Source organism: Pararge aegeria, chromosome 3 (assembly GCF_905163445.1).
Source record: "Pararge aegeria chromosome 3, ilParAegt1.1, whole genome shotgun sequence".
NCBI classification, from domain to species: domain Eukaryota; kingdom Metazoa; phylum Arthropoda; class Insecta; order Lepidoptera; family Nymphalidae; genus Pararge; species Pararge aegeria.
This window is the reverse complement of record NC_053182.1, coordinates 6,792,576-6,808,632: the sequence shown is the minus strand read 5'-3', so window position 1 is coordinate 6,808,632 and position 16,057 is coordinate 6,792,576. Positions and strand designations below refer to the sequence as shown.

The 16,057-nt window shown below is 35.1% G+C and overlaps 1 protein-coding gene across 1 annotated transcript; it reads left to right on the top strand.

The window, feature by feature from the left end:
* Positions 1 to 371: 371 nt before the first annotated feature.
* On the top strand, positions 372 to 14,669 carry LOC120637212 (nuclear pore complex protein Nup93-like). The gene is made up of 15 exons (XM_039908928.1): positions 372 to 732; positions 1,070 to 1,250; positions 1,573 to 1,875; positions 2,751 to 2,893; positions 4,291 to 4,524; positions 4,757 to 4,898; positions 5,330 to 5,498; positions 5,923 to 6,028; positions 6,792 to 6,877; positions 8,032 to 8,158; positions 8,698 to 8,863; positions 10,749 to 10,829; positions 11,715 to 11,951; positions 13,059 to 13,253; positions 14,457 to 14,669. Exons 1-15 carry the CDS (start codon positions 563 to 565, stop codon positions 14,574 to 14,576), a joined length of 2,460 nt encoding a protein of 819 aa, XP_039764862.1. The 5' UTR covers positions 372 to 562; the 3' UTR covers positions 14,577 to 14,669.
* The last annotated feature ends 1,388 nt before the right edge of the window (positions 14,670 to 16,057 follow it).

The window sequence follows — 16,057 nt, the reverse complement described above, 5'->3', positions numbered from 1 at the left end:
AAATATTTGTTATTCCATCCTTTTTCATACAAAAACCTCTCCCTATTTATTTCCTATCTACTGCTTCTATGTTAATCTGTTACTGCGTGAAGAAAACACGAGCTAACAATTAATATACCTTTGAATTATAAAAGTAATTATCCTTTTGCACACCTATTATTCCAGGACCCGAAACTCCTTAAAGTATTTTGTTGATATGTTCAGCCGTTTTACTTTCAACTGATACTTTCTGTACGTACGACCAAAGAGGATGTAAACACTACGTTATACTGTGCCTATATAGTCTATATATAGCTTCAATTCAATTGTTGTATCTGGTTTATGAACTTTTTATCTGTCATTTTTCAAAGTCAAACTGTCAGAATATTATCGAATGTCGGTTGACGGTTTGTGATTGCAAATCAAAACAAGTGCTTGGCATGGAGAAAAGTAATAATATGTGCTCGGTTTACTTTGAATATTGACTATAATTATTAATACTGCCAGTAACAGCAATTGAAACACTGCCCCACAATAAAAAAAGTTTTGTTCGTCGCAGAAAGCCGGACAACATAACCTTAAAATGGCTGACGAAGATTTTAGCAAACTTTTACAACAAGCAGAACAATTAACGACTGAAATTGAAGGAAATGAAGAACTTCCGAGAGTAGAAAGATCTTTAGGACAGGTATTGGAAGCCTCTCATGAATTATATTCTAGAGTGATCCAGTCCGGGCCGAACAACATACAAGCGTAAGTAAACGTAGAGTTGTTATTTACTCGAATACGGGTTGCATTGGAGCAGCGTATAAGGTCTAAGCTGGAATTCCCTTCTATGTTAGCAGAAGTCTGTGAACAGCAGTGCTATATTGATAGGCTGAGTTTGAAGCTGGAAAATTCTGTATAAACAGTGAACACCTAAAAAGTGTCTTTTACAGGACAAAAAATTGAAAATTCTGTAATCATATATTAGAAAGAAAGAAATGTCTTGTAATCATATATTTGAATTAACATCACATTAAAATAAAATTTGAAGATACACTACAGATTTTATATTTAAAGGTTAATCTAATGTGATATTTTTTTTTAGCCATGTTTTATTTGGATCAAAAGGAATTGACCTGCAACAGATATCACAGAAGTTAGAAACATTATCTTCTAAAAGAACTTTTGAACCTCTACAACCTATTGCTGATTCAGACATTGAAAGTTTTTTAAAAAATGAAAGAGAAAATGCTATACTTTCCCTAATTGATGAAGTAAACAAAAACGTGAGTATTAACTCAATAGCTGTTCAATAAATAAATAAATATACTACAACAGTGGTTTGTATGTATTGTCTCAAACCTAAAGCTATGTCAGTGTGCATAACACACTTTGGTTGTCCAAGAGCAATACTGAGTAAACTTGTAAAGCAAATTCAAAACATCTTGCTTTTTGGCCATTAAAGTAATCACAAAATGCATTGAATTTCACTTTTTGCAAAATAGCTGTATACATGATGCACTTGGACTATATAGAGGACAGTTAGTGCAATCTTGGTTATATATGTTTAAACATTCCCTGCTATAATGATAATTAAACGAATTTCAGTCACTGCAAACAACTGAGGATCAAAAATGGGAACACATGCTGTCCGAATGGAATAAGGAAAAAATTAAGTTAATGAATGCTATGATAGGGCCATCTCAGAATTGGCTTGACCTTAAACGAACTCCAGAACTACCGAGTATAGCAGACACTCCTAAAAAGTTTGGTCATTCCATGCTAGATAGTATTGAAGCAGCATATGCTAGACAAGTACAACAATATAATAAACTTATTTCTCATGGTGCCAAGTCTAGAACAGCTTTGCATCAAAAGTTCTCACAAGTTGCAGAAGAATTTAATGATCCTGTAAGTTATTATGAATGTACACATTTATATTTATAGTAAAGCCAGCAGGTAAAAATAAATAGTTTTATTAAACTAATCATTATGTATGAAAAATAAAAGGCAGGTTATTCATTTCTTACTACTACTACTACTAATTACTCAAATATATAATACTTTTTGTTTTCATTAAACACTTTGAAAATTTCTTTTTTCAGATGTCTATTGCATTTTAAACATCATGTGTCCTAATTTAAGCAACTTTGTCATTATATAATAATACAAATATGGTATATACCTATGTACTTCTCATTATAATTAAATGTATATGTACATGTTGGGCCTTACTAAGCTATAAATTTGTTATTTATTGTATAAAGGGACACTAGGGAGACATGTTTATGATGCTACTAGATGTGAAGTGATAACTCAAAGTGATAACATGTCGTATTTTTGACACATCATGGCAACATTGTACATTTATGTCATGTTATCTAATGATCCTTTGTCTTTTTTTGTGTGTTGGTTTGGTTAATAGTTACCAATACCACTTATCAAAGGTATCTGGGTTTTAAGCAATTAAATATCAATTAAAATTAGAGTTCCCTATGTTGTTCCTAAAGACTGAATTTTGCCAATCGGCACTTGGCTAATCTGACAATTTGCAGTGTGGTCAGCTACAGCCAAAACCCTTTTCATTGTAAAAGGAGATTGAGAGTGGAGACCCACACGCTAAAGTGAGCCAGCAATGGTTATATGTATGTGTAGTTTTAAACCTTTTGAGGATTTTTTTTAATTTTTATTAATGGGTGGTGTGTTATATGTTCACCAATACCTTAGTTATTGCATGAAGCTAACTGAGTAAATGCAAAGATTGTTATTATTATTAAACTTTTCAGAAAGTTAAGGAAATGTGGGAAATAATTAAAACCATGGCCAATATCCCTGCTCTCGTCAGAGATGAAGATCCCTTGAAAGCTAGAGGGAATCCTACAATACAACAATGTCTTATAGCACAAGGCAAGAAATATTTAGAAAAGAGGTCAGTATTAATTTTAATAATTATTTGAAGCAAATATACTACCTACATTTTTAAAATAAAAATACCAATAGTATACAACCTAAACCAGTTATAAAGTAACGGAAAAAAAATTTTTAATGCTTTAACTTTTCAGTATCTTGGAATAATTAGAGAATTCTTAATAAATCCATAATTCAGTATGGAGAAGTACTTACAACTTGAAATTAGTGCCCTTTGCAATTAAAATGCTTAATATGTTGCAAGTTTATAGTATATACAATTATGTTGTTATGCAGTTTTCTCACATATCAGATGATGGTCTATAGTATAAACTCTATATCAACTACCATACTATAGCCAAACTCTATTCAGAATTAAACAAACCGAAAATGAATTTATGAAAGTTAAACACTTAACACACTTGTGGGTTGTAATACTTTTAATAATCAAAAACTGTAATTTTATCACCATTTCCAAGTTAAACATTGAAATTTTAGTTTAATATCGTTTTCTGAAAGACCCAGTGCGTAATACGTAAGAAAAATAGCAACACAAAAATTTTGACACATGGGAGATCTTCCCACGAAGGAAGCTATTTTGCTTTATCGCCATAGCGACCTACAAAACATCTGCTCCTAGTCCACTGACTGATTGCTAGATATACAAAAAAATAAAAGTTTGCTAATTTTTAATTATTATTACACGTCTAACAAGCCTGTATTATAGTACTCATCTTAGAATTTTGCGGATAAGTAACATTTGGAATTTTTTGAATCAATCGTCAAATTGAATGCAAAAGGTACGAAATGATGATTTTTTTCGATTAACATATTTGGTTATTTTATTTATTTATTTATTTACATAAAGTTTACAAAAAAAAAAAAAACTTTTATCTAGCATCAGAAAACCACCCAGGTTTGTAATATATGCTAACAGAGATAAGTAAGAAAAGAGAAAGCCCAGAAATGTGCAATTAACTGTTTGAATTAACATAACATAAATATGCTGAAAAATATAGATAATATTATAAAAATATTCCATATAACAGTCTAATTTATTTATTTCATGTATTATTAAAATTAATGTTAACATTTTTCAATAGGTTCATGACATCTGTATGTCATTGGATTTCAAGCAAAGTTTTGTTGCTAAACATTCCTTATCGAATTTGGCTTATGTATAGGTGTTGATGATATGCAAGAGATGGACCTTTAGTCAGCAAAGAGGCTCCTTGGTCCATGACAGTGGAACCTCTTTAAGCAGGCTGGAAATTCTATTCTATAGTTGCAAAATTATTGTGTCTTGTATTTTTGACCTTCTTGATTTATTTGTGGCTCCATCCTAGAATCTTTCTCTACCTCGGCAAATAACCACTTCACAACCTCTCATTACAAATCATTATTCTTTCGTTAAATTAGATACAAGCAATACATGAGTGATGTTGTTCGGGCTAATCCAGCGGCAGCTTTGCGAGGCGGTGAACCAGGAACATTCCCTTTGGTGCGAGGATTTGTGGGACTCCGTCTTCAAGGGTTGAACATTCAGGGCCTGACGGACGGAGTTGTCGACGACCGACCACTATGGCCCATGGTTTATTATTGCTTAAGAAGCGGCGATTCGAACGCTGCATTGTATTGTTTGAGAAAAGCTGGGTATGTAAATGCTGTCATTTCTATTTTTATAAATTCAAAATGTGTGTTTATGTTTATGACCTGATCTTTATTTAATTTTTTACAATACTAGATAGTTTTCAACTTCACTGATATTTTCAATAATACTTAGTGTGTTGTGTGTGTGTGAAGAACATTTTACTTTTAGGTTAGAAAAAGTTGGTTTTTATTAACCCAAATGTTAAATTTTTCTGTTTGCTTGATAAAATTATAGTCGAGACCACGAAGAATTCATAGCTGCCCTAGAAGATCATATAAGAGATCCAGAGAAAGCCCTTAGTGACAAACTGCAAACGGAAATCAATTTGAAGTACAGACTTCAAATACGCCACTCCACAGATCCATACAAAAGAGCTGTAAGTAATAATAAAGTGAAGTTATTACAAAATATTTTATAGGAATAGTTAATTAAATTAAAACCTTTTTAAATATATTATATGTCATATCCACCAAAATGTAAAATACATAAATTGCTTAAAGATTTGTTTATTTGTTTGAAAACTTTATGACACACACACATTGTAAACAAAGTAAATAAGTACATAAGCAGAAAAAAAACTTAGAATAGGGCGTGCAAAGGCGGTCTTATCGCTAAAGCGATTTGTTTATGATATCTCCCGATAATTAATACGCGGTATTGTTAACTAAGCGACGATTTTCGTTCGCGCAAATCTGTCTAAGATAATTTAATTTCCAATAAAGTTTATTTTGTAACAAATATTATTTTGACTTGCAAAATGGTTTCTTATAATCCATCTCTATGGAATTTGGTATGTCTGATTGCCAGGTGTACTGTGTCGTGGGATGCTGTGACGTCAGCGATGAACACTCTGAAGTTGCGCGCACGGCAGATGATTATCTATGGCTAAAACTGTCCGCTATTAAAACTCGTTCGAACAACGAGTCTGAAACATTCAGTTACTCCGACTTGCAAAAAATGATCTTAGAAGAATATGGTTAGTGTTTTTATTTCTATACCTTCAGAAATGGCGAAAACGATGTTTCGACTCACGATTATTTCATGATATAAATTAAGTCGTGATTAATAAGAAAACCGTTAAGAAAACCGTTACAAATAATAATTTGTAACGGTTTTCTTCAATCTTGTCGATTCCGTTCCGGAAATGTTTGTAAATAAAATTGATTCAGATAAAAATCCTAATTGATAGGAGATTAATATACTCGTCTTGTCTATAAAAGAATTGGTTTAGACAAATTAGGCAAAACAGACAGAAATTTTTAGAAACGTGTGTTTGGGTTTTGCTTTTTCAAACATTATACTATATGTGCTTTAAATAAGAGGCAGTTATTTCGAAATCACAAAAAGACAGCTGAAGCTGAAGTCCTTAGGGGAAAAATAAACATGTTTTAATATTGCAGGTGAAACGCATTACCACGCGTACGAGAAGCCACTTGTTTATTTCCAAGTCTTGACTTTAACGGGTCAATTTGAACCAGCAATAGAGTTCTTATCAAGAATACCCAGGTATTTTTACTTTTAGGCTGTTCTAATTAATAATAATAAATAAAATAATTGTTGACATAACTATTCCACATGATGATAATCTGGTGAAAGCTGAAAAGGAAAAAGTATCTAAATACTTGGACCTTGCTCACGAGATCACCGCCATGTGGAATGTTGAGTCGACCGTTGTTGTTCCGATCGTCGTTTCAGTCAATGGTCTTCTCGCGAAAAGCTTCGACCAACATCTCAAGAAGCTTTCGCTTGGTTGTTGGATCAAGGGTCGGATAGAGAACGCAGTAGTCCTTGAAACGGCGCGTATTGTGAGGAGGTTTCTCACTCTGGAGCCCTGACCACCGGTTGCTTGGGCATTCAAAAGCCCCGCAAGCGGAGGGTGGAAGTTTTTTTTTTATAAATTTTTAATAGTGTTTTTAAATTTATTCTTAAGCATTATTAATAATTTAAAAAAAAAAGAAAAATAATAAATGATAGATAAAATAAATAAATAAATAGCCTAAAAATAACCCGAAAAGATATCCTCTAGGAAAACTTATAATTATTTTATAATAATACAACATTTTGGAAGTGTGAATTTTCCTTTATTATATGTATCATACACATATATTATATGATATATCAATAATATTATTTAGGTTCTTCACTCCAAAATGTTTTAATATATAAAAGTGTAATGCGTAATGGTATTGCGTATACCATACATTACCCTTACAATAAATGAATAAAGATTTATCATCAGCTCTGGGACCTTATTATAGTGTATCTTTAGGTACCAAGTGCACGGAGTCCACATGGCTTTGGCTCTTCACGATATCTATATGTTGGGTACTCCACGCAATGTACAGGCGCCTTTGCGTAAGTATTACTATTAATAATATAAGTATTAAATAATATATAATATTCATAATATCAAGTCACTAAAATAACCAACAAACCATAAGTTTTACAGGTTAGGGTTTATTTTTATGTTTTTACACATAAATGCAAATGTTTTATATGTATATATAGGTATATATGCATGTTTATTTAAATGCACCACCCACCTCTCTTCTTGAGCTGTGTCCGTTTTGGTTGGTAAGAGATCGCTATGTAGGCCGCCAAATTGTATGCTTATTGTTAAATTTTAATTTATAATTTTACTACATATATGTTTATGTGGTGTACAATAAAAGTGTATTCATTCATTCATTCATAAATGCCTTTAAAATATTTCCAAATTTAGCAGCTCATTTAAAAGTGAAAATATTTAAAAAAAAAACATTGAATTTCATTTTTTATCGGGCGATGCCTCATTATTACGTTGCGGTGCGTTGTTGCAGCGAATCAAATAATGAGGCAGTTCAGAATTCAGTTATCACCACCCCTGTTCTTCCCGTGGGTGTCGTACGAAGCGACTAAGGGAATATAAGGGAGAGCCGGCAGCAGCGTTCTCTGTGCCACTGCTACCATCTACTGCGATGCCAAACCAACCGCGCCTGCCCAGCGTGGTGATTATGGGCAAATCCTCCAGCAGGGCTAGCACCGGCGGGAGATAAAAATTATATCCCCCGATTATATCCCCTGACAAGGGATATAATTAACGTGCTAAATCACTGGAACATGGAATAAGAGAAGTTTACCCCCGTTTATTAATACACATATATTATTTGGATATTATTTCCACTTGTGTGCCAGTGCTCTGAGTTGATAAAGCTGTGGGAGAAGATTAATGTATATCCTTTCCCCTGGGATATAATTGTCTCCTGCACATGCTAGCCGTGCAGGCCTTTAGTCCAACAGTGGACTGTAATAGGCTGTTGATGGTGATGGTGATGATGAATTGATCCGAATATTATATTATTTTCAATGACACGAGCGTTCATTTGTTGCAACGCAGGTGTATCTATTGTAGCTACACTCGTTGCGTTGATTTGTTGTGACGACGCAACTAATATTTCTATCGATTGATATGACTTCTGATAATAAAGTTTTATATGTAAAATACGTAAAATATGTGTGTATTGTTTCAGTTTCTGTTGATACGGACGATCCTGTACCGCTGCGGCGTTTGAATTTAGCTCGACTTATATTGCTCTACGTCAGAAAATTCGAACTTTCTGACCCCTCGGACGCCTTGAACTATTATTTCTTTTTAAGGTTAATACTTTATATTTATAATATTTAGAATCTAGTTGGTAATATGCATTTATAATCGACGTTTAACTATTTGCGTCAACCAACTACGTACACGAAAATTTTTATTTGTGCACTTTTTGGGTGAACATTTTTCATGGAAATCGCGACATCGTCACTGAACTCATTCCATAAAGCTATATGTATAATGTATATTTTTTTCTATGGCCTTTAAAAATTCATTATTAATTTATGTCATACAGAAAAATTAATAAATCGTGTTTTCTATAAAGTGACATTACGCTGTGAAACCAAATACATGTGAACATTGAAAGAGTCACCCTGTAGAGTATCTATAGAAAATATTAAATATTTCACAAACTATCGAGCTACAAAAAAGTCGTAGAACAAAAGTTGTTAGTTCTTTTGTAAACAACTACAGGCCGAGAGCTGTCTCGTACTTTTTATTTAACCCGGCTATCGCCAATGCCGAATGCATGTTTCTTTTATGGCTTTTTGAACTCTTAAAAACCTACATAAAGGTTCATATATATTTTGCATAGAAATCTGAAAGATCCCAGCGGGAAGAACCTTTTCATGTGTTGCTGTACGGATCTCGCTCTGGAGAGCCGCGACTACGATCTGTTGTTTGGTCGCATGGAGGCAAGCACTGGACTGCGAACCTCTGGCCTACTGGACCAGTTCAACAACCCGCACATTGATAGCAAGGTATAGACACATAATTTTTTCTAGCAGACCCGCCAATCGTTATTTTGCCATATTAACTACTAGGTGTTGCCCGCGTTCTTTGTCCGTATTTCTAAAGGCTTTTGTGTAAATCCCATGGGAACCGTTTGTTTTACTGGAATAAAAAGTAGCCTATGTTTTTCTCCGTCCTCTTATCTAACCCTACACCAAAAATTAAGTTAATTAGTTGATTAGGGCGTAAAGGAAGGACAGAAAAACAAACGCGGGAATTAGTTCTTCTTTCTCTCGCCACTGTTGAAGCCCCCATACGAGACATACTAATCTTGCATAAAAGACACTAGCAAACCTATACGAGACGTATTAAATTTGCATTAAAGACACTGGCGACCTGAATACGAAACGTACTAAACTCGCTTAAAAGACTGTTGCGACATGTATACGAAACGTACCAAACTCGCATAATAGACACTTGCGACCTGTATACGAGACGTACTAAACTAACATAAAAGACACTTGCGACGTGTATACGAGACGTACTAAACTCGCATAAAAGACACTTGCGACCTGTATACGAGACGTACTAAACTCGCATAAAAGACACTTGCGACCTGTATACGAGACGTACTAAACTAGCATAAAAGACTCTTACGATCTGCATACAAAACGTACTAAACGCGCATAAAAGACACTTGCGACCTGTATCCGAGACGTACTAAACTCGCATAAAAGACTCTTACGATCTGCATACAAAACGTACTAAACGCGCATAAACGACACTAACGACCTGTATACGAGACGTACTAAACTCGCATAAAAGACACGTGCTTCGTGTATTCGAAACGCATTAAACTGGCATAATCGCGGCAGCCCGGGTTGCTGTGCCTGTATAACCTATTGCTTTTCTAAAATGTGTAAACTTGAACTAAGTAACTCAGCAGAATCGGTTTGGAGACAATCGGAGCAAAACTCGGTACTCGGCGAAAAATGTACTCTGTACATCTTTTATTTATTTATTGATTGACATCAATAAATAAAGAAAGTTTTTTAAAAAAATAGTATAGTCAGGGGTTGGGACACTCTAAAATAACCACTTGAACCGTTTCGGAGTGATTTTTATATATAACAAGCTTTTGCCTGCGGCTTTGTACGCGGTTTTTTGGTTCTTCATGAATCCTGCAGGAACCTTGTTTTTTTCCTATAATAGCAGCCTATGTGTTAATCCAGGGGATAATCTATCTCCATTTCATAATACAGTCTAATTGGTTCAGTAGTTTTTGCGTCAAAGAGTAACAAACCTCCATCCATACATACAAACTTGCATTTATAATATTAGTAGGATTTATTTGCTGTTGCCCGCGTTCTTAGTCCGCGTGTATTTTCTCTGGGATAAAAAATAGCTTATGTTACTCACCATCCTATTTACTAAATCTATGCCAGAAATCAAGTTGATTGGTAACTTATTCTTCGTTACTTTCACATTTATAGTATTTGTAACGAATAATTCAACAAACCTTATTCTAATCCAAATATATATAAAGCGGTTATGTAGTTACGCAAAGTTTTGTCTTCTTTTTTGGAATGTTAAAATTACTGATGACCAAAAGAGAGAAATCACTCTACTATTATTAACACCAGCTATGCTAAGGCAGTAACTATCAAACATTGTGCAGCTGGCAACATTGTAAAATGTCATCTGAGCTACATATGGGTACAAATATTACTTCCATTTGTAAACAAGTACTTGTAGAAGCAAGCGCTGCCCGAATATAGAACTAATGTTAAAAGTGAAGTGTGTATTATTAAAAGCCATCTTCACACTCTGCAACAGATGTTAACTCGACTGCGGAATGAATATTTCAATATGAGCGTTAATTTAAAATAAATTTATCATAATTTTTTTTTGTAGGTTATTGCCCTCAACGCTGCAGAACAGCTGGTAAACAAAGGTCTCTTTGAAGATGCTATTATAGTCTACGACATAGCTGGAGTAAGTAAATTGTACATTTATTTGTTTTTTCCAAAAATAGATAAAATAATATTTTCAATATGAAATTAAAGATAAAGTTTATTCCTAAAGTTTTAACATTTGATATAATATAGCATGGGCAGGAGACAAATATCTCTCCGGGGAATGGATAGAAATTTATCTTCTCGCACAGCTTTATCAACTCAGACCTTTGGCGCATAAGTGGAAATAATATTTAAATAATATACGTAGCAGTGATAGGCTAGTGGTAAGGAGGGCTACGGCTACACTTTCGGGGGCCGAGTTCGAATCTCAGCATGCACATCTTATTTTTCTGTTCAAGTTATGTGTGTTGAGATGGTATCGGGTTAACCTGTTAGGCAGTATTGCAGTCATACTCCTAATCGTTTTCTACGCGACATCTCACCGGAGCACTAAATCGTTTAGCGGCACGTCTTTGTCGGTAGGGTGGTAACTAACCACGGCCGAAGCCTCCGACCAGAGAATTCTTCAGAAATTGAATCCCCTGTCGGTCCCGGGACCTCCAACATTAATTCACAGCACTGCCCGTTGCGCCAGGGAGATCGTCATTGATTGTCTAGAATGATAATGATAATGATAAATATACTACGACAATACACACATCGCCATCTAGACCCAAAGTAAGCGTAGCTTGTGTTACGGGTACTAAGATAGCTGCTGAATATTTTTTATGAATATAATACACATAAATACTTATAATATACAGATATACACCCAGACACTGAAAAAATTCATGTTCATCACACAAACATTTTCCAGTTGTGGGAATCGAACCCACGGCCTTGGACTCAGAAAGCAGGGTCGCTGCCCACTGCGCCACTCGGCCGTCGAATAATGAAGAATGTCTTCTTTTACAAATTTCAGAATCTAGAGAAGGTGTTGGAACTGTTCTGCGTGCTGCTCGCGCAAGTGGTGAGTGCGGGCGGCGAGGCGGGCGGATTGCGTGCGCGCCTGTCCGAATTGGCCGAGCACGTGTCGCGCCGCCTGCGCGCCGCGGACACGTCGCCGCCGCCATCGCTGCTCGACGCGTACACCAAGCTGTGCAAACTGTGCACGTTCTTCGATCACTTTCATAGCGAGAACTACGAAGCTGCGCTCGAGGTGAGTCGCTCTCGTAGTTTTGGAAAACTTTCTCATATATATATATTTTTCCTTATTTACTTTGAGGTACTTTAATTAAATAATAGGTGATACATTTAAAATCCTTAGACCTTATTGTTTCCCATGTTAGTTTGACATTTGTAACATTATTATAAACCTACAAACGAATAAGTTGGATATAGTTGGATAGCAGCAGATACAAAATAAGGAGTTATAGGTTATAACTAACTTAGTAATAGATTATAATATAACTTTATAAAACATACCAAAAACATTTATTATGGTTATATGCAACATCAAAGTTTAAAAAATTACATTTTGACTTGTAATATTATTATCTTACTATTTTTATTAATATAACAGAACATGATTACAAAATTAGTAAATATGCAGTTACTTGACGGCATATTAAAGCGTTATGTCGTTTGCCGTGACGACATTTTGTTTTATTCTGTCGTAAAGGCGTCCTAATAGATGTTTCATATTAATTATATTGTACTCTTGAGAAATGTTAGGTTTTTGTGACAGCGTTCGTCCGGGGATGCTTATTGCTACCGCCAAGCAGCAGTGCTATCCGGCCGGAGGGCGTGGTTGTTGTGTAATTAATTACATAGAGAGCACCTAAGGTCCTTTTAGGTGATGGAAACAGGGGACATTGTAGGAAGTGTTGTTTTGAGGAGATCCTGCTTGGTCCATAAATTGAATTTATTAAAAAAAAACCCTGTTCAATTTATTCACACACGGCGGAAGTGTAACTTCTTAAAAGTAACCTACGAGAGATTGAGGTGGATTATCAGAACTATTAGGATAAATGTAAGGGTTTTTTTTATTTAGTTTCCATGTTAACTAGAATAGGTAAAAAATGTATAATGTTTTCTATCTCACTCTGTCCTATACATTTATGTGTTTGTTTCTTTATCCAGATATTATTCGGTTTCCTTGGTAACTTAAATAGGAAAAAAACCGATGAAATAGTATGTATATTTCTGTCTGATTCTTTGCCGGCTTCATCATACACATTTTTGTATTTGTGTCTCTTACCTGTCGGTTTTTTCCGTTGAAACCACAACGATTCTACAGAAGTTTCACTTCAAAAACTTTTTTTAGACGGTGCGCACGTGTGAGCTGGTTCCGCTCAACCAGGGAGAGCTTGAGGCGCGAGTGGCGGGTGCACGATCGGCGCGCGGTGAACTACTGCGTGCGTTGCCGGCCGTACTTCGTGCGCTATGCCACATCCTCATCGCTCAACGGCAAAAGCTGCGAACCGCGCAGTCGACACTCGCCGCGCATACTGCTACCAAGGTAAAATAGGCTTATCAAGTATGTCTGTTTGTAGTAACTCTACAAGAAACTCAGTAGTTGCTCTTTTCTAATTCTACATTTTAACATTAATTTTTCTGTCTTGTGAGAGATATTTTATAACAAATTACCAAATGAAATCTTTGTGTTGTCTCTCAATAAGTTCAAAGTTTATATAAAACGTAAGCTTACAGAAAAATCCTATTATAACATTAAGGATTATTTAAACGGTAAAAAAGCTTGGGTGTGAATTGCTCTAGCTTCATAGCTTAATTTAAATTTACTGGAAGATGGTGATAACAAAAAAATAAATTTACCCGGCTAAGTTTGTTGTGGGCTCTTCTTAGACCAGGGCGCGTTTGGAACCCTCGTAGCTTTAGATTTAAGTTGGCGAACAAAGTTATCACCATCACGTTACAATTATGTAAACAAATATGTATGAACGCTTCATAAGTGCCTGTGATAGGCCTACATGAATAAAGAAATTTTGATTTTGAATTTGATGAAAGCGGAGCCGGAACATAACTCTGAGCGCGAGGTGAATCGATCCATATAATTTTTAACCTAAATCCTGGACTCAGCTCTAAACGCGTAATGAGTGCTTGTACGAGTATATTTAAATTTTACCTCTTCCACCCAACCGGCAAAGTCGTGCTGCCAAGCGAATTAGCGTTGCGGTTCGATGCTGTAGAAAGAAAGGTATGGGAAAATATGATTGTCATACTGCATCATCACTATCTGTTGAAATTGTAGTCAGTAGTTACCAAATTAATTTATCATTATTTAGAAGGTACAGGAAGGTTTTGATTATTGTCGAGTAAATTAGAGTTTTTTATCGACAAATTGTAATTAATAAAATTTATATTCCTTTATGAGTGTTCTTCATTGTCTGTGTGTTAAAATGTATAGTTTTAATTTGGCTGGAACTTACGGTCCAGTTTTGCATTGCAATTTGCGACCGATTTGTGTCTGATTTCGCGAGACTGAATCTTGCGACACGCGGGCTCAAAAAGTATACGCGATGCTGTAGGCACGAGTTTACGTCTTATCAAAACTACGCGCACACTGGAACGTGCAGTCATTACGTAGCTGTAGAATCTACTTTCTTCGTGATAATATTTCGTTCTGTAAATCATAATATCCTAAAATTATTATTAACATAATAAAAATATAATACTTTTACAATAGATGTATTTTTCTGTACAGCAATTGGAGTGGCTGCGAGAACAAGCTGAAGTTCTTAACACATTTGCCGGCAATATTGCGTACAGGATGCCTGGAGACACCTACAGCCAGTTAGCGCAAATGCAGATTCTGATGAATTGATGAATGAATTGATATTCTTTACTAAAAAAAGTTATGATCTATAAAAATAAACTAAACTGAGAAAATTGGATGTGAAATAAATTTGATTTTGATAAGAAATTTGTATAATTTATAATTAACTGTTAACTTGCAAGAATTTATTTTTCAGTTTCATCCTGACCAATGGTCTTATTGTGAACAAGTGTTACACAACAATGTATAACAACAATGTATGTAATCACGTAATTGTACCGTAACAATTACGTGATAAATAATTTCAAATACCTTTAGCATTTACAAAAAATAATAATATTCCATAATTCGCTAAATGGGCGTTACCCATCAATGAAGAACGACATTATTTGTGTTTACTGTTTGTATTATATTTAACCATCTGCCAAAATTATTATCCTAAATTAGACAAAGCACAACCGTTTTTTTAACTTTCAAGTGGTCCAATAACAGTTTCCAAGAGACAAGCACAGTACTGACCTCAATTATAGAGGTCAGCGGTGTTAAGTCAATGGTAATTGAAATTCGTGATAATAAAATATCTGTCCATATCCTTTAGTATCCGTGAATACGAAGTCCTGTATATTTGGTGGTCCGTAGTGTATATGAAGATATGGCTGCACAGTAAAATACCTTTGCCTTGTCCCTATAGGAAATAATAAAGAAAAAATGTCTATGGATCGTCATCAGTCGTCTGTCAATATCAATGTCATTTTCGACTTGTGCGAAATAAAAATAAATAATAAACGGTTCGGCGGGAAACTTCGTACATGGCGGACGCGGTTTTTTCAAATTTTTCTTTGATTTTATTGTAAACTCGTCTTGAAAAGGATTTGGTGTTGTTTATATTGAACTGTAACTTGGCCTGTCAATTTGTGCACACGTGTTAGTGAGATTCCGGTGTAATTTCGGTGTTTTATGTGAATTTACACAGCAGCAGAAATAGTTGTCATTGGTGATATTCGTATAAATCTAACCGTATTTAGTGTTGGTTAAATATTTATTATGTGTCTGTAGTTATAGTGTTTCCAGTAAAATGGATCTAGATACACCTCCTGAGCCGCCCGACCCGGGGGCATCAGCCTCGTCTCGCAAACGACAAGGAGAGGATACCAACGTATATACGGCCAAAAAAACTATAACTGATCCTACTCAGGTAAACCCATCCGTTCAAAGCCTTTACATACATCCTTCCTTTACCGAAGGCGCCAAGTCATACTCTGACGATGATAATGGGCCTTTTATCGTCCAAGTCTCACGGGAAGTGGAGGACCCATCCTCTGGAGCGTCATTACGGGCTATAAATTTCGGTCAATTCTTGCACAAACACAAAATTGGTTCAATTATCCACGACGGCGTCAAAAATATAGGCCGCAACAAAATTACTGTAGAGTTTACTTCTGCCCAAGCTGCCAACAACTTTCTGGTTAGTCCAGTTTTGAAGTTATGCAAATATAGAGCTATAATTCCCACATACAACATAACCAGAA